This window comes from Solea solea, chromosome 15 (assembly GCF_958295425.1).
Source record: "Solea solea chromosome 15, fSolSol10.1, whole genome shotgun sequence".
Lineage (NCBI taxonomy): Eukaryota > Metazoa > Chordata > Actinopteri > Pleuronectiformes > Soleidae > Solea > Solea solea.
Window position 1 is genome coordinate 19,160,774 of NC_081148.1, and position 24,959 is coordinate 19,185,732.

The 24,959-nt window shown below is 42.1% G+C and overlaps 1 protein-coding gene across 2 annotated transcripts; it reads left to right on the forward strand.

The window, feature by feature from the left end:
• Positions 1 to 247: 247 nt before the first annotated feature.
• Positions 248 to 24,436, forward strand: crtac1b (cartilage acidic protein 1b). 2 transcript variants are annotated; one of them, XM_058652418.1, is made up of 15 exons: positions 248 to 382; positions 3,306 to 3,496; positions 4,856 to 5,052; positions 5,424 to 5,560; positions 9,150 to 9,306; positions 12,434 to 12,568; positions 12,664 to 12,806; positions 16,325 to 16,461; positions 17,870 to 17,952; positions 18,216 to 18,316; positions 18,431 to 18,599; positions 19,609 to 19,754; positions 20,317 to 20,359; positions 20,922 to 21,065; positions 21,365 to 24,436. In XM_058652418.1, exons 2-15 carry the CDS (start codon positions 3,312 to 3,314, stop codon positions 21,490 to 21,492), a joined length of 1,905 nt encoding a protein of 634 aa, XP_058508401.1. In that variant the 5' UTR covers positions 248 to 382; positions 3,306 to 3,311; the 3' UTR covers positions 21,493 to 24,436. The 2 variants fall into 2 exon arrangements, with proteins under 2 accessions (XP_058508401.1, XP_058508402.1); XM_058652419.1 differs by lacking the exons at positions 20,922 to 21,065; positions 21,365 to 24,436 and adding an exon at positions 20,574 to 20,887.
• The last annotated feature ends 523 nt before the right edge of the window (positions 24,437 to 24,959 follow it).

Consider the following 24,959-nt stretch of genomic DNA (forward strand, 5'->3'; position numbering starts at 1 on the left):
AGGTTTCAGGACAGGAGTCACACCACGCCAGCATCCCCTGCTGCATCCTCCTCCTCCTCCTCCTCCTCCTCTCATCATCATCATCACCATCAACATCTGGAGACACGCCCACTCACTGCCTCCCTGCGTCGCGATTGGCTCCGTGTTTAAATATTCCGCACGCTCTCCCGTGATTGGCCCACATCGCACAGCAGCGATTTCATAAAGCTAATCTTTTGGAAGTTGTGTAAAGGGAATAAGTGGAGACTAAAAAAAGAAGAAAGAATCCCCGAGATAACCGCGACAGCCTCAGCACAATTAGCTGACGGGCTCTGCCTCTCCTCTGCCTCTGCGGGCTGTCAGTCGCTGGAGGATTTGTCGGAGTTTACGAGCCTCTGATTCTGTGAGTAACCCGACTTTCTGTGACTTTGCTGCTGCTGCTGCCGGTGGTGCTGATGCTGATGCTGCCTGACTCTGGCTTCAGCATCCAGCGCTCCGCCGGGATCTGATGCGCACAGAGTCGGGATAAAGTTCCTTTCCATTTAGGATGAATCCGTTATCAATAGACGGTGAAGCTGCTTCATCATCTCACACTTTTGAAACGGCAACGGATTAAATGTCGTCTCGTGTCTCAAAAGAAAGACAAACTGTGGATGAGCAGTTGATAAAAATGTAGTTTTAGTTTGTAATAATGTTTTTTTTAATTGCAGCAGCAGCAGTTTACTCTGTTATTAAGTTGTTTTTAGTGTATGTATTTAGAGATATGGCTTTAATTTAACATGATTTAACGATAGATAGATAGATAGATAGATAGATAGATAGATAGATAGATAGATAGATAGATGGATAGATAAGTTATACAGTTATTTGAATTATGTGCAATGTGTAACTTTCTACAAACACTTACACACAACAATCGTTTTCCTCCTGAAGTTTAGCAAACATTAACGTTCTCCATGCTGTTCAGAAAAGATAAGTTGTTGTTTGTTGTTGTGAAGCAGATGAGGTGTTGTAATAGTGCCGTTAAGCTGTTGCACTGTGTCTTAATGTTTAATATTCACTGTGGCAAGTGATGGATGCACTGGCATTTAATTGTTAATTACGGAGAGCAATTGCTTGGTGTAATTCACTGGTACGCTGTGTGTGTGAACGTGTGTTTCCTGCAGTGAGTGTCCTTCACAGCCTTTTGGAAATGTGTGTGTGTGTGTGTGTGTGTGTGTGTGTTAGAAACTGAAGATGTTGCTTGCTCTTTGTCGCAGTGTTATCAGGATCAGAGCTGGGCATGAACGCTCCAGAAAGCACATGCTGATGTTGCACGCTTTGATAATGGCCTCTTAATGCCACCATAAATAACCAAATCGAAAACATTTCTCTGCTTCAGACAACGTGGGTTGTTTTTTTTTTTACTTTCTTTACAGAACCATTTTCATGGTGTTTGACTGGTTCACTGCAAATTACTCTATAGTCTACGTGATGTTCTCAAAGTGTGGTTGGACGCTTGTTGACCCTGAAGATCTGAAAAACCTCAAATCATGTATTTTATGAATTCTCGCTTGTAGAAAAAGTCACAATCCAACTTAACTTGACGACTCAGGTCTTAGTTTTTCACTGCAGTGAACGGGGGACAGAGCGACTGCACGTCCTTGACTGGATAATGTGGTAGCACACCATTTTTATCAGGCTGGTCCCCAATGGTTTCAGTCACTCATTTGTCCTTTTCTTTACATTCCTCATCTATCTGGTTATTACTTTCAATAGAATCATTGGGATTTCCAGGCTGGTCTTAATCTAAATAAAGTGGGAGTAAAATCACGAGTCAGGTAAAAAAATAAAGAGATTTTCCATGTGTATTTTTTCTGCATACGTTTCCTTTTGCTTTTCAAGTTTCCCTTTGTTTCTCTTTTTTTATTTATTTTTAATTTATAGATCTATCTAACACGGTGGATATGAGATATTCTGTAAGTCAGGCTTCTGTAGTGTGGACTCACTGTGCTCATTTGTCATTACACCCTGTTCTAATGGAAAGAAACCACCTAATCTAGAGCTCCCACTGTTGTTAATTAACCCTTCCTGCTAACAGCCACAGTCTTCATCTCTACAGCAGGCGTCAGGCAGCATTATCTCTGTGCCGCTTGCCATGAAAAACCAGCATTGTCATGAGCGGTGCTTCCTATCCATAACTGTGCACCTTTGAGAATACCACTCAAACAGCAATGTGTGTTTGTTGTTTTTTTCTATATATTATTATCCTAAATTAAATAGTTGAGGGAGACGTTGAAGAGCCATACATCACCTGGAGACTCGGAGCAGAAAGAGAACATTTTCTGCAGCAGTGTGGAGGCAGAATGGGAACAAACCAATGGCATCGCAGGTAGAAGGACTACGCTGACGAAGGCTATGTTCATAAATCCACAGCCATTGCAAATCAAGTTGTCAGCTTGTAAACACCCTTTAGTTTGTGTGTGCGCGCGTGTGTGTGTGTGTAAAGTTTTACAGAGTTTTTAATGACGAGTGTTTTATTTAAGCCTTAAGAAGGTGACCTTCCTCTTCACTTCCTCTCCCTCAGTCGTGTTTCTCTTCTCCCTTTGCAGTTTGAGCATGAGAAACTCCACCTCTACCTGGCCACACTTCACAAGTCCGTTGGATCAATTCCTCTGTGGTTAGCTTTTATCCGCTGACCACTGAAAGGACACTTATACATCACACGAGCCTTTTATCTAAAAACGCTTCCTTAATTTAGAGTTGGTCACCCTCTCTGAGGGAAGACAACCTCAGGTCTGTTATATCAGCTCATATTGGTTTCCTCTGTGCTCACTTGGCCTCTGGCTAATGTCCTGCTCCACATATAGATTTTCTGTCTAGTAATTTCTCAACCTGTCTGTATGTGATCAGTGGCTCAGATATTATCCAGCAGAATACTGCTGATTGTGGTGGTATATCTTCATCTTTATGTCTCGGTGTAGCAGAGAATTCGCCGACGTCCGCCTCGCAATGAATTTGGAGAATTAGCAACAACATGAGTTGCAGCTTGCAAGTGTATGACTTAAATTTTCATTTGCCTGCTCTTCCAGGACAAATGTGTGCTTCCGTTTGGTCGCAGGGTGTGAAAGCGACATTGTGCTGATCTAAGGCATGCAGTTTTCCATGGTGATGAACTGCCACTGTTAAAGTCAAGTGAATACCTTGGGGATTTCTTTGAGAGATAAGAACAGGGAGACTTTTCTCTCCTTAATTTGACAGGCTCAACAATATAATACAAACTTATAACACGGATGTGACCCTTCCTGAATTTCATCGGTTGTTCAGCGTGCTGTTTTTGCCCTCAGGTGAGGATGTTGTTGTGGCTGGTTTTGTTCCTGCCTGCCCACTCCTTGGCTCAGCGATCCGAGCCCATGTTCTCCGCCATAACCAAGACCGTGCTCCCCCCTGACTACGACAACAACCCCACTCAGCTCAACTATGGTGTGGCTGTCACCGACGTGGACGGAGACGGAGACCTGGAGATTTTTGTCGCTGGGTGAGTAGTGACGATAAGGGATGGTGTAAAAATCCTCCAAGTTAGATTTGTTCTCTCCGTTTTTTTTTTTTGTTTTCAAAGCGTGACAGAATATGAGCCATTCGTTAACAGCAAAGTAATTAACCGATGTAATTCGACATTGTAGGCTAAAATAAAACTGCACTGTCATTTTCTGAGCTAAAGGTTGAAGACAAAGGCAAAAGACTAAAAGATGTGGGGTGGTGCCCTGAAGCTCACTCAGCTGATGAAAATGGATGTGATTGGATAGTGCGCCATTGATGGGAACAGTTTGGCAAGCCTGCCTCTGTCCAGTGAAGCAGCAATGAATTTCTCTGTGCTTAACAGAATATAAATGGACCAAAATGACCCTGCTTAACCAGCTATCATATTCAGCAAGCATCCTGGACAGGAGGGCATCACAAAACTTCATAGAGGATGTAATGTCATTTCATTAGTGATTAAAAGAATTTTTAGGATGGACTGTTTCAGTTGATATTATACTGCCAATGCTGACCTTTGGTACTTAAGTACGGCATTGTCGTTTTATTACACTGTCGCCAGGGAACCACGTCTGTCTGAAAACTCTAGTGAGACAGAAGGAGATTCAAAAGCTTCTGTAACTTTGTTTATCCACTCATATTAGATTAGATACATTGGGATTAAATATTTAAAGGTCAAATTAGCCTTTGGCTGCAAGTTTTGAATTGGTGACGTCTAATAGTGAGACAACAAACTCTCCACTCTCTCTGCTGTGACCTCTTTCTTCTTCATTGTGTGAATGCACATCCATTCAGCCTGCTGTAGAAACATGCCGGCACAAAATGGTGGCCTCTGTTAAGAAAGGCCCTGTCTAAAGGACATATAAGACACATATTCCTAGGCTACAAGAAACAAGTTTTATTTAAAAGTGACCTCATACACTGATACAAAGATACCTATGGGCAGTACATATATTTCTGAACCATCCTAAACACTACACTCTGGTGCTCATTTAAGTAAAAAAAAGAAAAGAAAAAACAAGAAAAGCACATTGGTGCTTTTGAAGGTCCTCAAAACCAATTTTCTCTCTGGAAATTATGCAAGTGACTATGAGCTGTGTTCATTTAAATGGTGATGTAATGCAAGTCTAAGCATCAAACAGGAAGGTTGTCATCACTTTTATACAACTTGTTATTTATCATAAAAGCAGGGACAAAAGGTTCAAGGAGCTTCAGAAGGCCAGGTTTGAGTCAGCTGTAAAAAAAGCTCCATAAAAGATACTTTCCAGAATGTTTCATTAGAACAAAAAAATGCACTGCATGATTCCGACTAATTGCTGAAAGGGATCATGCACAAACTGCCACTGGTGTCTGTTGACAGCTACAACGGGCCAAACCTGGTGCTGAAGTACGACAAGCAGAGGAAGAGGCTTATCAACATCGCCGTTGACAACCGTAGCTCCCCTTTCTACGCCCTGAGAGACCGCCAAGGCAATGCCATCGGAGTGGCAGCGTGTGACATCGACGGAGACGGCCGGGAGGAGATTTATGTCCTGAACACCAACAATGCCTTCTCCGGTACAGTATAGAGGGATTATGCTTTTTGTACACATACGGGTTAGAGGTCTTGTTTTGTGCAAAGACAAAGAAGGAGAATCAGTATGCAGATATTAAGCTCATCCTTTTCTGAGTCCTCATCAGATAACAGTTAAGCTTTGAGTGGCTATTAATCAATCTGAGAGCTACAGAGCGTGCACTGCCAAAACTGCAACACCTCACCTTTGTCATTTTTATAAAAAAAAGCCCTCCCTCATATTTCAGCCACAGTAAACTGCTCGTGTTCCCAGTCACAGAGGACTCTTGTGTTGCATGAAACCACATGATCTTTGCCTCTCCTGACCGCTCTCTCTCTCTCTCTCTCTCTCTCTCTCACGTCTCTCCACATCAAGGCCGGGCGACATATTCTGACAAGCTGTTTAAGTTCCGTAATGGACGCTTCGAAGATCTACTGAGCGATGACATTAACGAACACAGAGATGTAGCAAACCGAATGGCTGGGCGCTCAGTGGCCTGTGTGGACAGAAAGGTATTAAACACACAAAAACACTCCCTCTCCCTCTCACACACAGATTGGGAAGAGTATATGCAGATCCACACTACACTCACACAAACTCCCCAGAATGTCTTCTGTGTACATGCATGGGTGCTTCTGTTTGTTTACCAGTGATAACTCATGCCCTGCCTACGCCGCCCCTCTCAGCATGTGCTATGACAGTTCATTTGGGGGAATGGTGTGCCATTTTCTCTCTCCTGTCCATCGCACCAGTGTAATTATAGAAGCCAGGCCTCGTTTGTTTTATAGAACATCGTGCGTGAGGAAGAGTGATGACTGCACACTACTGTTTTCTGCCCGTTACATTTTCTCTCACTCTTTTTCCTCTCACTCTTTTTCCCATTCAGTGCATTAACATGACTTTAGAGGAAAAAAAAACAATCGTGTCCGTCTAATATCGGACTTTTAAAATACTTGTAAACTGTATGTATACTGTATGTACACTGACTGCATGAATACCTTCAGTTGGACTCAAGCTGGCTGCTGTTCCCACCCCCGGCTAATACCTGGAAATAATAAAAGAAGCCAGCGTACAAAAGAAGAATTAAACAGTGACAAAAACATGGTGAAATACAGGTCGGTACATTTTTTTTTGCTCTGGTCCGACTTATGAGCTTAAATAATTGGATATTTTTAAATAAATGGACGACAAGGAGACTTGGAATGGTACTTGACATGCTAACAACTAGCAGCATGCTAAACCAGAAAATGCTTTACACTAACAGACTGAAAAAAAGGCCGTCACTTTTGTCTGAAAAGTCTAGTGTGACAAAAGGCTTCTGTGACATTGTTTATCCAACAATATTAGATAAAGGGGAATGTAAATATTTATAGGCAAAACTATGGAATGGTGCTCGACATGCTAACAACTAGCAGCACAATGCTAACATCTGTACCCGGGAAGCACAATCGGTTCTGCACATGTATCAGCTAACAACCCAGCTTTTTACAAAAAAAGTACTTAATTGAAGTTTATTTTTTTAGAAAAACAATGGACTTTAAATTGAATAACAACAATATTAATAGAAACATGAACAAATGGGCCTAATTGAGTACAATAATCCAAAGTTTTAATCGGCGAATGATCCATTGAAAGTAAATTTAAATATCCCTGTTCAAGCACTGAAATAGAGACATTTCTACATTTTTGGAATGAACTTGTTTTCCAGCGGGATTACACTTTTCTTGCTTCCAGTGTCGCGACATTAGACGCAGATTTAGCACATTCACAGAACTGATCGTGCTTCCAGGTACAGATCGGGCACCGACGGGGACATTTTGCCTCCTAGTGCAGTAAAGGCAGACTCACTTCATTCAATAAATCAGTTCCCCTCAGTATACAGCCTCAATACAGGAACAAGGACAAAAGTCTAATTTAACGGAGTTGAGCTACAACCATAGTTTGACTTGACGCGGCATGGAAACGTACTGACTGGTTTCCTCCATCTTTTCACCTCTTTTCCTCCAGTTATTCGCTCCCTGACTGACACACTCACACCTCTTCCTTTGTCTCTTATCTCAAACACAGACATTCACTTCTCACTTGCAATTGGGCGACGGGGTAAAGAAGGTAAAAGGTGGGAAGGGGAAAAGAAGGGGATTACAATAGATTTCTTTTAACCACAGTGCCATCTCACTGAGCACTGTTAGGTGATACAGCTGCCAAACGTGATTGGAACGATATCTGCTTTTAATGGTTAATGGTTTTACAGGAAGCCAAAAACCCTGATGTGTGTTCTTCCATGCTAGTTCAGCAGACTGATAAAGAGATTACATTTTATTATTGTTGAGCAGATTATGGGCAAAAGCAGAAGATTATACGAGCCAAAACCAGAGCATGTTGTAAAGTTGTATTTAAAGTAGTATTTTAATTTAATTTTGTCCAGTCATTAGTCTAATAGCCATATTTTTACATGTTATTACATATTTAAAGTCTGCACTGCAAAATGTACTCATCACAGTTGTATCTGTAAACGGCATGCAGTCACATCTCCCTGCACCAGCATGCACTCTGCAGGCATGCATGTCACACCAGTCACTCTGCCAATTTCCACTGACAGAAATTAGCCTTGGGTGAAGACTTATTGAAAAATCATTGACTTTTAAGTTTATTAAGTAACTGCCAGTGGCCTTCACTGTAGTTCAGTCTCATTTTGTCAAGTTCTAAGTGTGTATGTGTGTGTGTGTGTGTGAGAAAGAGAGAAAGCGAGAGAGAGCTACTCCCTCCTCCCACTTCAGTAGGCCATAAAGTAGCGCTTGATGACATTTACATCACCTAGACTCATTTACTTTTCTTGTCTTGTAAAAATATGGTAAGGTTAACACAAATTCTACAGTGGTGTTTGTTTGAGTGTGTGTGTGTGAATATGCGCATGTGTTTGTATTGACTGAAATATGTTAGGCCTGGTGAGAAAGCTCATTGGAATCGAGTGTGTAGTCTATTAGCGTGGTTCCGTCTGTGAGTTTGTGTCTGCAGGGACTCTGACTGATAATGGAGTGTGAAATTAATCTCCAAAGGGAGGCAGAGGAAGGAGTAGGGAGAGAGAAAGAAAGAGGGGGTAAAGGGTAGGAAATAGGGTGAGAGTAGATAAGGGGGGGAGGAAAGATTTGATTACGAAAAGGTTAAACTATGCATAGTTGAGATATAGGAAATAAATTCAAAAAAAGGCTGAAGCAAGGTGTTTTTATATATTCTCTATAATATATAGCTTCCAAATTAAATGGAAAGCTAAAAAAAACAACAAAGAGCTAATCCTGCAAACTAGTATTTCTGTGGAGATAAAGCCCGATGCATCTTTCTCCACAGTGACACAGAGCTATAATGTTATCTAAAAGTAAAATAAAAGTGTGAACACTGTAGTCTCCTATTGCAACTATTCAATATGCATTGTTTAATTTAGGTTCCGCACAGACACACACTGTCTGCTGCAATAAATATTCAGTTTGTAAAAAAAAAGAAAAAGAGACATATATATTCACAGCTGAAAAAAGTCCCCAACAAAAACACGATGTATTCCCAGTTGAGTAGAAAAGAAAAGACAAAGAAACAAATTAAAAGCTGTTGTGCCAAGCTGTTTTATACGTTTCTTCGCCTCCCCTGCAGGGAAACAGGCTCTACCCCTACTGGTGGCTTTTTGTTCACCAGTCCACTAATTAAATAAATGTTCACCATCGTTAACAGTAACATATGTTCTTCTCTACCTGTTGTGATATTAAGCCATGTTATTATTTTTGTGCAACCGAGCTTTTGAGATATTGTGCATGCACTACGTGCCACTGAGATTTCTGCTCCTGCCTCACACAAAGGCAGTTAATGTTGAATGCTAACTGTTCCTCCACTGAATGGAATTTTGTATTTAGAGAAAGCAAAGGCACACTCAGAGCATGCAGGGTTTGGGTACTCTGCAGCGCAAATCACCGTGATCAAACTTCATGTGGAAAACCTTTACCAGCAGGAGGGACTCGGCGCGATATCACACTTATTACTTAGGAAACCATGAGCATGAAACCATCTGTATTGAAAAGAAATTTGAATTTTTCACAATAATCGCTTCTCTCCCAGGGTACGGGGCGTTATGCTATCTACATAGCCAACTATGCCAGTGGCACCGTGGGTCCTCACGGTCTCATAGAGATGGACGAGTCAGCGAGTGACCTTTCACAGGGCGTCATCGCCCTCTCCAGCGTCGCCGAGCAGGCCGGGGTCAACAAGTTCACAGGTAGGTGTGAAGAAATGCTGTGTATTACTCATGTTGTAATTAGTAGTTAAATGTGATATATGTTTGTGATGAAAGCCAAACTAATTTCGTTCATTAAGTGTAGAATTAACACATTCAACTCAAGGAAAGGCGACAGTAACAGACTAAACATTACATATGTTTAGGGCTTAAATGATTATACGATTCATTGAATACTAATTGTCAACTATTTTGATAATCGATTTTTTTATTTAATAATTAAAAGAAGCTTTCTGATTTTTTAGCCTCTTAAATGTGAATATGTTCTGGTTTCTTTGCCCCATTTGACAAAGAAATCATTTTAACTGAATCATTTTTTTTAGTGGACAAAAACAAGACATTTTGACATCATTTCAAGGTTTGAGAAACAAAGAAATACTTGATTAATCAAGAAAATAATCAGCAGATATAAAAATAATCGTTAGTTGGTCGTTTTCACACCTAATAGTCCACTAGACTCGGTTTAATTGGGGGTTGCAACATTCACCCGGTCCGAATTTGCTTTCACTGTGCACTTTAGTTAAGCTTTTGAATTATTATAATTATTATAAAATGATTGCCCTCCTTGCCATCTGTTGGTTAATGCAGGGCAACTTCTGTTTCCGCCACATAAGAGCGAAACATGGAGCTGCATCAAATCCCATCAGTCTTGGTTTTTATGCTGAACATACGACACATATGGGCTCAGACATTTATACCGGCCATCGTTCTCTAAGCACGTATGTTTTGGTTGTGTTTACCCACAATGCTCTGCGTTGTAGTCTGCGTCCTGCATTTGGTTCACTTGAAGCGAACCGAGACCTAAGTTTTTAGTCATTTTAGTGCACATCAGAGTTTGGTTGCACATTCACACCTCCCCAAACCAACCGGACTTTCTGAGCAAACAAACTAGGGTTGGATCAAGAAGAGCTGGTGTGAATGCACCCTAAATATCCCCCAACAGTGTATATGAGAGGAAAAGCGAGTGAGTCTTAGCTAACCTTGGCTGGGAGAAAATTATCAACACCTGTATATTTGTCTTTAACTTTCTCTCCACCCTTGTTTTCCTTCTGCATTCTCTAATTTATGACTTAATATACTACACTTCTTACATAAAGCCCCTATAAAGTTAGATTCAATCTCTAAGAAATGAATGCAAGTCAATGTAATGTCCTCTGAAGTCATGGAAGCCCCACTGTGTGTTTGTGTGTGTGAGTGATGTAAGATCATTCAGCAGCACTGGACCTTCAGTCTGATTTATATAGACATCTGCAGAGGAGCATGTGCTCGCTGTACCCGTACAGTCTGAAATATAGGACTTAAGTACAGGAAGGGTGCCGGACAGGAGGCGAGTAAAGGAGAGCTGCTGGACAACGGCCAACTCAGGGAGAGCGTGATGACTGTAAGCGGGAGAGAAAACAGAAATGAGTGCACAGAGAGAGAAGTGTTAGCGGGGCCTTTTGGACGTGTCAGCCGTTTAACTCCAGTCAAAGTCACAGGTACTCCTCAGGGAAGGGCGACACACGCATACATCAGAGCAGAAAAGCAGTCTGGACGTGGTATCTGTCTCTGTCCACGGTGGTTCCCTCCAAGCTGAATAAAAGTATGCTGATGCCAATACAGCACTTTGTATTTTATATGCTATTAGTTTAGTCGCAGGCAGACGGGTTGAAAGAGGACAAAGCTTTACTGCATGCAGAGGTTAAACGGAAGCTGGTGGTGTAAATCCTTGATTTATTGATATGCGGTTTCATTGATGTCGCTGATGTTTGCTGTGTCAGGTTGTTAAAAAGGTGAATTGAAGAAATGAAATATAAATAATCGTATTTAATATTTATGAGTGTACATTCACATGATAGTATGAATGGACTACCATGTTTTTACAGTAGCCCACAAAGGACAAACTACACATCTTTTGAGTTTTGTTTAATGTTCATTTTAAATTTGACACACTGTACCTTTAAGGAAGGTTGTGTAACAACAAGGTGAAAAATATAATTTTGGAATTATATTTCATATTTCACTTTTTTAACCACACATCACTTCTCTCACTCTTTGCTGATATTTTTTATTTTATTTGATAATTTATTGTATTTAAATAGATATCGTATTTTCCCCTTTGATTATTATTTAGTTTTTACATTAACTGGCTGTGAAAGAACACTATTATTATTTTGAAAATGAACGGCTGACCTTGAAGGGAACTTTTTTAATGTAGAAGAAAAATTCAAAAATAAATAAATGCCAGAATGAACTACTTCACCATGACTTGTTTGATGAGAGATATTTTATTTTACCCGATGAAAAGTCCCTGACTTTGACGACCAGGAAGTGGGACACGACTTTGTGCGAAACGTAATCAATTTTCATCCATTTTTTTGCATTTTTTTTTTTTTTTTTTCAATGCCAGATGTCATGGAAGCTGTCAAGAGTGAGCTGGCGCAGAATGGGTGTGAATAATGCACAGGAGATGGCTTTTTACCGTCCTGCCATTAATCAGCGCAGAGGGACAGTGAATGAAGTTGTATATCTAATGGTTACATATCTCTGGAGAGACATTAGTGGTTTATGGCCAGAAGGGGCGAGTGGTATTTGTCTGTGCCGATGGAGCGGGTCAGTAAATCAGGATTGAGCCCTCACTCGCAGCGGTGACTCTACATACTGAAAGGGCAATCAAAGCCCTTTCAGCTCCATAATTAGACTCTGCTGGTCTGAGATGAGACACTTTAACAGAACACTTCACTTCATAGAATGTCAGTGTAAAATCCTGCGGTGATATTGATTGAATTGAACAATGACAAACATGTTTTCATCAACGGCAAATCAGTGTTTGCTTTTGCTTCATGCAAAAGACTCCCAGCATGTGTTGTGCCTTTGTATTTTTGTTCCTGCCTCTGTGTATTTGTCTGTTTTCAAAGCTTACCAGTAAGTGTCTGTATCCGCCCGGCTCAGAGGAAATTGCCCGAATAGGTGATAATGATCTCAAGCTGATCTCATGCTCTCTCTGCTTTGTTATTTCACCTACACTGCTCCAGTTTTTTTATTTCCAGTACTGTGTGCTTACCCTTTTCTTTAACCGCCCAATTGTCTCTCACCATGGAGGCTCGTCTCTCTGTGTCTGTCTGTGCAGGAGGGCGAGGCGTCGTGGTGGGGCCCATTGTCAGTCAAACGCTGTCCGATGTCTTCTGCGACAACGAGTACGGGCCAAACTTCTTGTTCAGGAACAACGGAGATGGAACGTTCACCGATGTGGCGCAGCAGACTGGTGAGAAGAGTGTGTGCAGTCTGTGACTTATCATGCGACTCTGATGCCAAATAAGTAAGATTTATATAATGAAGCCTCTTACCATGTGAGCGCAGGTGTGGAGGACCCCATGCAGCATGGAAGAGGCGTGGCTCTGGCAGATTTCAACCGTGACGGCAAGACGGACATCGTCTACGGGAACTGGAATGGACCTCATCGCCTGTACATGCAGCAGAATAACCGCAAACAGAAGTTCAAGGTAAGTTCAAATATGTCTCCGCCAATATACCAAGTCACTCAATAAGTCCCAGGTTCATGATCTCATGGGTTTTCTCCGGGTTCTCCAGTTTCCTCCCGCAGTCCAAAAACATGCAGATTGCAGATTTGGGGATTAGGGAAATTGGACACACTAAATTGACTGTGAGTGTGAGTGTGTGTGTGAGAGGGGTCGTTTTTTTTTTATCTCTTTGTGGCCCCTGTGATTGACTGGCAACCTGTCCAGGGTGTACCCCGCCTTTCGCCCTATTCCAGCTGGGATTGGCACCAGCGCCCCCCACAACCCTCATGTGGAGGATAAAGTAGTAGAAGATGAATGAATGATTAATCTGTTGATTGTTTTCTCTTACTCTAGGACTTGATTTGCCCATAAAGAAAAAAAACAGAAAATGTCAATAATGTCCCTCAAATGTTGGATTTTTGTCCACAAACCAAATATATTCACTTGGCTGTTATGGAGGAGCAAAGAAACCACCAGAGTATTAAAACTGTAAAAATGTTAAATATAAACACTTGTCTGTTACATTCAAACCATTGTCACATGAGTTCACACAATGCTGATTAAGGCTCCACATGACTCTCCACATGTGTTTAGATCGCATGTTTTATGTCAAGACAGCAACGTTGTGCTGGTAAAGTAAAGAGACTAAAAACAGAAGGAAACGTGTCATGAGTGAATGCTTCTGCTGTTTGTTCAGCAGTTTAAAGGGATAATCCCCCTACACCCCTGTCCTGCTGCTGTATACACAAATGCTCCCTTAATTGATGTCACACTCAGACTGATTCATCTCTCAACACAATAGCCGGTGATAGTAAATGACATAATAACAATTGATCATTTGATTACTTTTGTGCACCTTTACAATAATGTGTAGTATATGCTCGTTTCAGAAGGTCAAACTTCAAGGTGAGGATGATGACAGATGAGGGAAACATTGTCTGCTGGATGAAAGAGTGACAGTAGAAACACACAAACGTCACAGTGGAGAAAAATGTGCTACCTTGTTAATGAGTGGATTTTCAAAGTGATTCAAAGACAAGCGGTGAGATAAATGTCGTGTGTGGGTTTCCTCTGTTACTCCTCATGAGCAGATCAGCGGAACACTGAGAAACACGGGGAATCAAACAGGTATCGATGCTGAGGGACAGCCGGGGATTTAGAATAAACTGTGGACTGAGTGGGATTTAAAGACCGAGGGGTGGTAATTTACGAAATCAACGACTCTGTAGACAACACCGTGTGTTTGTGTAGTGCAGTTAAGAGCGCCACGGGCTGAGAGAGTGAGAGTGAGTGAGAGAGAGAGAGAGAGAGAGACATCCTCGGCTTTGTAAATCTGTGGAGGTTTTTGCACTTGGTGATCTATGTGTCAGGACCTGCGACCGCATCTTTTACCATAGAGATAAATGTCGCATGAGACATGTTTATAGGGGTCAAATAAGAGGTTAATGTGTGATGGTTAGCTCAGAGACAATCCCCACACACACTTACACACACTCGTGCTCTCAAATACACGCACAAACACCCGAGAAGACAAAGTGAATTAGCAAGCCAATCTTTTTTAAACCAAGATTGTTAAATCACGAGCCCACAACACATTTAAGACCCCCTCTCCCCCCACATAAGCTGACACTCCTGCTCGCCTGTATTGACCTTTGGCATGCATAATGAAGCTGCTGTATCACTCCAGTAAACCGCTAATTAAATTGGGCTGAAACAGCAGCTTGCCCGCGTAGTGGAAAGTGCCGATTAGGCCTGTTTGTGCTTTAATTAAAATGTATTGCCGAGGTTTTCCCTCGCAAAAGGTTTAACGCGCACACATGCAGAAACTCACCGACACATATCAAATATGGTTTTAAAGAGGCGGGGCAAAGCCAGGGTTAGAGGGAAGAGGTCCTAGTCAACAATGAATCTGAGCTGCAGCTCGAAATGAGAATAATAATAATTTTCTTTCATTAAAGACTTTTATTTATATAATTATTCTATCTGTCTTTTTTCTAACCACAGCTTACGCTTGGATCACAAAGAAATGTACCTGTATTGAATTTTGAGAGTTAAAACGTGAGATAAATTGCAAGGTAATCAAAATATCGTCTTTAACTTTAACCTTTTTGTTTATTATTATTAAAATCCAAGCGCACAAAATGCGTAAGGACCCTATTGAAACTCAAGGAGTTATAATTATCATTGTTATTATACTACTTTTGTTTCCATAGAGGAACCATGAAAACTAACTGGAAAAATAAGCCTTTAAAAGGTTTGCCAGTAAAGTCTGAAAAAAAGAACACAGATATTATATTTTCTTTGTTTTTTTTGTTTTTTTAACCGTAATTTATTTTTATGAAGTTGTGAATAGCTTCAGTGCCATTTTGAGAAACTTCATGCATACCAGATCATGGACGATTACTTTTCTGCTTTTCGTGCTCGTGCAAGAGTCATGTTTTTGAGCTCCATATTTATTTTGGCATTTTCTCTTGTGGCACATCTTATGGCGCAGCTAATAATATAGTCATTGTATATGTACTGTGCTCTCCCTCCCTCATAGCCTCAGTTGGCCATCCCCTCTCCTTCACCTGAGAAGCAGAAGGTCACTGTGCCCCCCCTCCTTTGCAGCTTTATGAGCCTTATAATTAAAACAGGGAGTAAATACTGGAGGGAGTGAAGGGCTGCTCTATAACTCTTCCCCGACTTATCACCGTGTCACTGAAGCGAGGAGATATCCGTTACTTTCTCATGCAAAAACTTCTCTGCTGACGAGAATTTTGCGCAGGAGCGTTGCCATCTTCTTTTCCGACGCCACGCGGTCTAAAGGGAGCCTTTGTTTTCATGTTTAGGCTTCAGATTCATGTGTCCGCGTGACCTACATGTGGAGTGAGTGACAGATCTGTAACTAACTCAAGGACCGGACACGGGTTATTGATGATTCAGCTGTGGAGAGTGAACTTGTGACCTATGACAGGTTATGGAAGCATCTCTTTACTCTTGGTAATGTGTGAAGCTGTGATAGGGTTTTAGAAAAATACGAAAAAGATAAAATGATACAACAACTGTTCATGCATGAAAGTTGCTGCAGTGTTTTTACACTTCATTTGTCAGCGTACACACATATTTTTCATATTTCATGCGAGCAAGACACTGACTATTCTGTGGCAGACAATCACTATCTGTTGATTTGAGCCTGATTTGATTTTGTTACGGCAGGTTTAGATGTAAGAGTGACACAAACTGAGGTTATTATCCCAAAAAAAGATGGATCGATGGACGAGTCAGACGAGAATTTACTAAAAAATAAAAGGAGAAGAATTATTAGTTTTGTCCCTCTTTGCAAACGCATGATGAGCGTGGCCATAAAATCAGCACCCGTAGAGCAGGTGAATGCGATTAGAACTGGTTGAGCGTGTTCCGTGATCACATCTGTTGAATTTTCTGCTTATGCTTTCATCATTGTGTGCATGTATGCATCACTGACTTGCTTTTCTTTCTTTTTTTATTATTCCGTTCAGGACATAGCATCCCAGAAGTTTGCCATGCCGTCTCCGGTTCGCACTGTCATCGTCGCAGACTTCGACAACGACAATGAGCTGGAGGTTTTCTTCAATAACATCGCCTACAGAGGCCCCTCTGCCAACAGGCTCTTTAGGTACTCAACCAGATATAATACAGACACACACACACACACACATACGCACATGTTGTACAAGACTGGCAGTAAGTTTTAACAGCACTTTGATGATGAAGCTTAATGGACTATTCTTGCGTCTTGATTTAATACTCTAAAACTGGGGTGAAAGCTGAGAAGAATTTTAAAATCCCAGCCAGGGAAACTTATCTTGTCTGGCATCCCGCCTCCTCCTCCTCCTCCTCCTCCTCCTCTACACATGAATGAATCTTTCATTAAGACAGTTTTAGGTCTCTTTTTTTGGCTCACGGTTTGGCTTCCTCTCCAGATAATATTAATGAACTCAGCTCTCAAAATGCAATACATGATACATATCAATTGTGAGGACTTAACAGTATAATAAACTCATCCTTTATGAATAGCAATCTGATCTGGCATCATTTTTCCTGAACAGAGCGCAGAAATCGGGCTGAATCTGGTCACGAGCTGGTGGGTCAGTTCAAACGGGAACATCCAATAATCAGGCGTAAAGATTTCCTGGGTCTGAATACTACTGTGCCACTGGAGGACATTTGTTGTCCTCCTGGACACAGCGATGGAACCACAGGGTCACTGCTCCGCGGCCCGTGGCTAAGCCATTGTCTAATATGAAGATGAATCAGCTAATTTGACTCTGGCTCTGTAGAAAGAAAAAGAAAATGCTAATTAATTAAATACACCTAATCAATATTTAGCTGAGCTGTGGACTTTAACAGCCAGGATCAGCACATTAGTACAGTGTGAAATGAAATTATAACTTGGGGAAGTTGGATATTGATGCTTTGTTTCCACTTGTATACGTTAGACGTGACTTTCACACTTGTCAGATTGTCGCACTGATCACACAACTCAACGTGTTGTCCTGTGATGTACTCACTCAATCATGAAGACATTTTTTTTTTTACGTGCTATGATGAAACGTAGTCTGAGAGTGGCTGGTTGGAGGATTCCACACAGTAAAATAATGGGTAAGATTTATGATTGCAAGAGAAATGCTAATGCGTGTCGCTGTCAGACATCTATCATTTATGCCAGAAGTGTTCATTTAACAGCATTGATTTCTCTGAAATCTGAGTTAAAATCACCCTCTGAACGACTGAATCATCCCTCTTAGATTGTTGTCTCTGTTTCGGGGAACTTTGGATCCCTTTTGGCAACAATAAGCAGTATTTTCTATTATTTTTAATGTTAACTTCTTCTATAGAGGTATTTTATCTTTGTTATCATTTATTGTCTGCTTAAACACTGGCCTCTATTCACCGATGCCCACAAGAGGAAGCTTGTTTTAAATTCACCTGTTGACAAATAAACGATCACATTCACTTACAACTACATTATAGTGCATGTAAATACTGAAAATACTCAGATAAGTCACATGTTGATTTGACAGGGTGAGCAGGAGAGAGCACGGCGACCCACAGATAGAAGAGCTGAATGTTGGCGAGGCATCAGAGCCTGAAGGGAGAGGAACAGGTGAGAAAAGACAATATCCTCCAACGCAGCATGAACACGATGTGAGGCAGCACAAGAGCAAACCTCATGCCTGATATTACAACATCTTACCATTAGATGGCACCAGAGCTCCAGGAGAGTCTCTCATGAGCTTTTACAGAAGAAACACGACTTGTTCCACAGAATTCCTTGATGACTGTTGACACATAATGGTTACACAAAGGATACATGTTACATAGGCTGTTCCGTGATGACGCTGTGCCATTACTGTCATGGATCTGCAGGAGCTGTAGCCACAGACTTTGATGGCGATGGCCACCTAGAACTGTTGGTGTCTCATGGTGAAAGTGCAGCACAGCCGCTCTCTGTCTACAAAGTCAACCAGGTGACTTTTCTTTTCTGTCTTTCTTTTATTTGAGACATTTGACACCTCAGCATGTGGTGTCAACTGAACTGAACTGAAACTCGGCCTCTTTCCTCATTCTTGTCTGCGTCTTAGGGTTCCACTAACTCATGGCTCCGAGTAATTCCCCGGACCAAATTTGGTGCTTTCGCCAGAGGAGCTAAAGTGGTGGTGTACACAAAAAAGACAGGGCCACACACACGGATCATCGACGGTGGCTCGGGATACCTGTGTGAGATGGAGCCGGTCGCCCACTTTGGACTTGGTAACTCTGCATTTATATTCTTACGTACACACATGACTGTTGCAGGGATGTATGAATAGGTTTAGTGTGTTCAACTGTAAAATATTAGAAGCATAGTGAAAATATCTATCAACATCTCTAAGAAGTCATGGTGACAGCTCGAGTTTGCTCGACTCATTTTCACTGACTCGCAGCCAAAAGCCTGAAGGTATGTTATTTACTTTACGATATATTAACACTGATATACTGCAGCACTACTCCCACTCACCGACAGTGAGAAATGGACAGGAAGAGTGTCACAGAAAGAGTAGCTGTACGTGGGGGAAAAGAAAAGCTTTGTCTGGAAAGTTTTAATACCTCCCGCTTGATTAGAAACCCACGGGAGGGTAAGTTATCTGTGGGAAGGAGCTGCGTGGACAAGAGGAAGGAGATGTGGGACAGGTGCTGCAGCTGGAAGCCAGCCTGGTTTACCCCCAGTAGGACATCCAAGCCTTGCTGGCCCACCCACCACTGCTCGCTGGCCCTGCTCACTGAGCCTGTTCTGTATTAGGACTGTGCAAGCACAGATCAGCTCCAGAGGCCCTCAATTTTAATGCCTGATTACTCATAACACACTCCGGCAGCAAACTTTCCACAGCGTCGTGGCATCAGAACAGACCTCCACACTTGCGAAATGCGTCACTGCAGCTAGACGTGAAACACGCCTCCCACCACTAAATGAGAGGTTGTCTGACGGAGCAGGAGCAGGGACAGGTGAAATATTCTGTGGCTCTCAGGCAGCACACCTGCTCAGTGGATTGACTGTGTGGTGGCAAAGAAGTGGAAGATCTTTTTCACATCGAGAAATGCCACTTTAATTCAGGGCCGCAGAAGCTCCCTGGAGAGGGATAATCTATATGCCTGATTAAAATAGTTTTACTAGTCTTACTATGTGTGTAAAGAGACTTCATGAAAACCATTCAACACAATGTAGAACACTCTTCGAAAAGGACGTGTAATGTCATGTTTCTCTGTTGCCTGTGCTGACCAGGCAAGGACGTGGCCACCAACGTGGAGGTTTACTGGCCAGATGGTCGCTCAGTGGCTCGACCCCTGGAACCTTCAGAGATGAACTCAGTGCTGGAAATCCACTATCCAAGAGACGAAGAGGAAATCACTGCTACTACAGAAATAGAGGTACAGCAGTGTGCACAGTGGTCCCCGACTGTAATTATGTTGGTGTTAAAAGTCCAGTGTGTCCATGTAAATAGAGAACTTCTCATGAGTGTCTCAGGGACCTACAGTAGCATTTCTGAACTCTCTGTAGACGTCCACTCTCCCACACTCTCTGCTGTGCGCTGTAGAAACATGGTGGCGTAATATGACGGCCTCTATAAAGAGAGGTTCTTGCCAAAAGTACATATTAACAGCCTATTCTAAAGCCAGGAAAACGAAACAATTTTTATTAGAAAGCGATTATACACTTAGACACAATAAAAACATACTGACGGGTAATACACTCCAATTGTTGCTTGTAAACTCTATTAAATTTTACACACTAGACCTTTGATATCAAATATGTAAAGGAGGCAGGAGCAGGGGACTGTGTGTTGATATCATTTCAATAACTTAGTGCTGTAGTTGTTGTTTTCTCTGTGTATTTCATCAGTTTTTTTCCTTAAATCACATGAATCTCAAGAAATTGAATGTTTGGTTGTAAAGATTCTTGTTTCTGATGAGTTGAAACTGTTTCTTGCAGTGTGGTCATGGGTTTGCTCTGAATGAAAATGGCCGCTGCACTGGTAAGTTGACAGGATTTGTCTCTCTGTTGACAAAGACTGGATATGAAAATGGATGCAAGTCTCCCAGTTTGTGAAAGTCAAGCCCAGGACGTAGGATGGAAGTAACCGATGGCCACCAGGGGCAGAAAGTGTCTATAGGATAATAAGCCTATTATGTCAGTTGATATATAACATCAATAAACATTTTCATCGTCTTAATCACCGCTACTTTCAGGTATTCTTCACTGGGCCAGTGGAGCCAATCCCAGCTGACATGGGGTCGAGAGGCGGGGAACAACCTGGACAGGTCACCAGTTCATCGCAGGGACAACATACAGTGATGAACAAGTTCACTCTCACATTTACATCCAGAGTCAAATGTAACCTCCGCCTGGCTTTGGAATGTGGGAGTGGACACCAGTGTGATTGACAGCTGGTCTCGTCCACAAAGTGTGAACCTCAGGGCTTCACAATGTCACTGGAAGACTGCGTCCATTTTCATATACAGTCTGTACCTGCTGACCCGTTTGTCCTGACAAAAAAGTGTCTCTCCTCCCCCTCCCTCCCTCCCTCCCTCCCTCAGATCAGGACGAGTGCACCCAGTTCCCCTCAGTGTGCCCCTCTGACCGCCCCGTCTGCATCAACACCTATGGCAGCTATAAGTGTCGTGCCAAGAGGAGATGCAATCAGGGCTTTGAGCCCAGCGATGATGGGTCAGCCTGCGTGGGTAAGTGGTGCTGGCAGAGTCAGGGTGGACCGACTTGGGATTACTAAGATCTGGAGAACAAAGGAAGCACTGCCGGAGAGTGAGATTCCTTAAGCTGCCATTAATTACTCTGGTTTTGAGTCAAAGCTTAGAGGTGCTAACATTCCTCTGACCATGTCCCCTCTCTGCACCCTGCTGTCTTGCATGACTAACTCAACTATGAGACTAAGCTTTCTTACAGCCATAAAGATGCAGATGTTGGCTAATTTCTCCCCCTGCCCTTTTGTTTCACCCCCCTCTCTCTCTCTCTCTCTCTGCAGCTCAGGTGGCTTACTTTGGGGGGGCGCAGTCCTCTGGGGAATGCAAGTGGTCGCGCCTTTCTTTCTGGTTGCTTTCTGTCTCTGTGTTAGCACTCCTCGCAGCCCATCTTCAGACAGGAACACTGTAGCTGCCAGTATCTTCTCCCCCCCTTCCTAACTCTCTCCACTGCTGAGCGGGGATGTACAAAAACTCTCAAGAGAACACTTTTCACTGAAACCTCTACTACTACTTCTTCTTCTTCTTCTTCTTCTCTATGGATGTCTATCATTTTTCCATCAGTGATTTGCAGCCTTGATCCCTCTGCACCACTGCTCTGTGTCACCTCTTGGCTCCCAGCCCTCTGGACTATAAAGAAGCGCACAGGGAGCATGCTCGCTGGGAGCTACGAGGCTCAGAAACTGACTGTGTCACACCCGCAGAGTCCTCACGTCATCACCTGGCACTTAACTTGGTAGGACCTGAACTGAGGCCAAGTCAATAAGTGGTGCCGCAGCAGCGCATAAACCTCTGCATGTACAGAACTGGCTCTGCAGACCACATTCATTAGAGACCCGCTGAGGCCCCATCTGTATCTCTGCAATGCTGCACACATTCATCCAGACAATGTCACTCTCATTCTTAGTATGGGCTCACTGGGATGCTGCTCGTATGAGTGTGTGCGTGTGCGAGAGTGTGCGACATCCAACAGGCAGTCAGCCACAGGAGCATACGCCACACCATCTGTCGCCGATGGTAAGATTACATTTGGTTATCTATGAATAATACAGCAGCACAACAAAGAGGATAAACACACGTGAGTGTGTGTGTGTTTTTAAATGCAGTAACTGGCAGGTGCACTTGAACGCATCGCAATTTATCCATCGCTTTTAAAATCATCCGCCGAATTATTAAGTTGGAGTTGAAGATGTGAACTTTAACCCCCGAGCATCGGCTCATGATATTTACTGTGAACGTTGTGTCTTAAATTAACGTCGAGCAGAGGTCGACTGATGCGAGTTTTTCTCTTGCCAATGCGGATCTTTAGAAATCAGTGCCAATATTTGTTTCTGATAAAACATAGCAATGCACCTAAATATTAAATACAAGAAAACTCTTATTAATAAATAATAATCGAGCGATTAGCTTTTTTGTGCCTAATTAATCAAATTAGACACAGATTAAGCATAGTTGCTGTCAATTGTACTTAAATCTCTCATGGTTTATTTTAACATTAGAACTAAATTGCAGATAAGACAGACTTTATAAAATGACCAAAATGATGAATGCACAAGTCAGTTTGTGAGTGAGAGGAGAGAAGAACTGTCCTACTGAATGTATTCATTGACACTTAATTATTTGACTTATTTAGCTGTGAATATCGGCTGCTGTTATATCGTTTTACTTGCTGCTTTAGTTATTTATTTTTTAATCCAACACTTTGTCATATTTTGGCAGAAACTGACAGATATTTGCTTTCACATCAGTTCTCCTCTCAATAATCTACACAACAACAACACAACTCCAAACATACCAAGGCTGTGTACGTCTGTGTGTTTCATGGACGGCTCTCTCTATGTCGTGGACATTTTTTTTTTCCACCCCCAAAAAATCTGACACATTCCATTCAAGAACCAGCAGCATGTGCAGCCCCGTGACATCGCCGTGCCGACCCCACAGATGCCACCTGTAAATATCAACCATTGTCAGCTGAGCCTCACAGACCGAGCACATTTGAACACACACAGACTGGAGGATGAGAATGACTCAGTTTGTGCAGAAATGTTCTCTAGTGTCGGGGGGGCGGTGCAGCAAAAGATGGAATTCTGAGGACCGAGTGGAAACATTTTTGTAGTTTCAGTCACGCTCTTGGATCAGACTTGAACTGTATCACTGCGGTCCCATGTGTAAACTCACAGTTTGCATGCACACAGGACAACAACAATTGCACGATTAAAAAAAGAAAAAAAAAGGGAGAGCACAGGTGTTTTTGCTCACGCTCTTCTCCTCTCGCGATCCTGAACGGCGACGTAGTCATTTGTTGTCAAAACGTGGTCCGTTTGTATCTTTTCAGCCAATACGCGAGTGGAAGAGAAACGAGAGCGCTGGAAGATTGTTCACAACTTTTATGTACTCAAGTATTTACTGTATTTACTCAGAAATCCCAGCTCCACAAACTCACTTCAGATTCTGACTCGTGTCTGTGGCCCGGGGAAACTGGAGTTCCTGGGATGAAGAAAATAAATGAAAACACAGTATTCACACAGTTATGATTACTTTCCCTCAAGCATTATCACCTGGACGTGGCAATATGCAGTCACTGACCACTTTATTAGGTACACAGGACACCGACTAAAGTGGCAGGAGTGGCACTCGGTGTGGTCTTCTACAGCTACTTAAAGGTTGGACGTGTTGAGCGTTCACATTTGTTCTTCTGCGGACCTCGGCTGTGAGTTAATGTTACATTTCTATCATTTTGAATTTTTCTGACCCGACCTCTGACATCGATGAGGCATTTTCACACTCCAACAACCAACAACCATGCCACATTCACACTCATTTAAACCACCTTTCCTCACCATTCTTATGCTCAGTTTAAACTTAAACCCGTCATTTAGTTGCTCCCATAAAAATTAGCTGATTAGATATTAGGCGTACCTGATAAAGTGGTGTGTGTGTGTGTGTCATGGTCACCGTCATCCAAGACGCTCGAGCTGTGTCTCTTTCTGCTGTAGTGAACAGCAAGTGAAGATGCTCCTGTACAAATTAAAACCTGAAACACACTACACAGTTTGCTTGTGCCTATGTGTACATAGCTGGTTTGTGTTGTTTTTAAACCTCAAATTACAAAATGTCCAGTACGGAAAGGGTGAGGAAAAGAGAAGAAACAGGTGTGTAAAGGATGAATGTATACAACACACTCGTCATTCTCTCTTCAGAGGTTCTCGTCAGTGCTGTGGGCAAACGTCTGTCCTCTGAGTGACTTCAGGTCACTGCAGGCGTCGAGTGAAAGAGGAAAGGAGTTTGATGCAGCAACACTTCACATCACCCTTGCTTGTAATTGCATTGGCGCATTTTAAGGAATATGATTTTAATTAGTTTGACTAATTTCACCGTGCTTAAACCCTGAAGAAGGAAAAAAAAAATAAAAAAAGAAGAAGAGAAAGTGGTCTGTGACATTAAGAGATTAAGCTGCTTCAGCAACTATTTGGGCATGAATGCTCCACGGATGCTGTAAAACAGGTTATAGAATATTGTCATCGCTGCTATTTTCCAGTCATGCTTTCAAAACGTCAAACATTAAATATGTTATAACATGTTCATGAGATGTACAGTGTTTTTTATTTATTTACCTGCAACAGACTGGTTCATGTAAATCTATTTTTAACAGGTTTAAAACACTAAATTAAGCGTGTGTTTTTTTTGTTTCAGTAAATAACAACAGCTGTAAACAAACAGTATTCTCGGTACAGTATAAAATGTTAACAGTCGCTTGCTAAGCAGAAAATAAAGCGATAGTTTAGATTTTATGAAGTGTCGCTCTCGCTCAACACATGGCTGCCAGCGGGAACACAGAAGTCTCGTCTAATAAAGTCTGCCTCTGCTTAAGTCGACGAT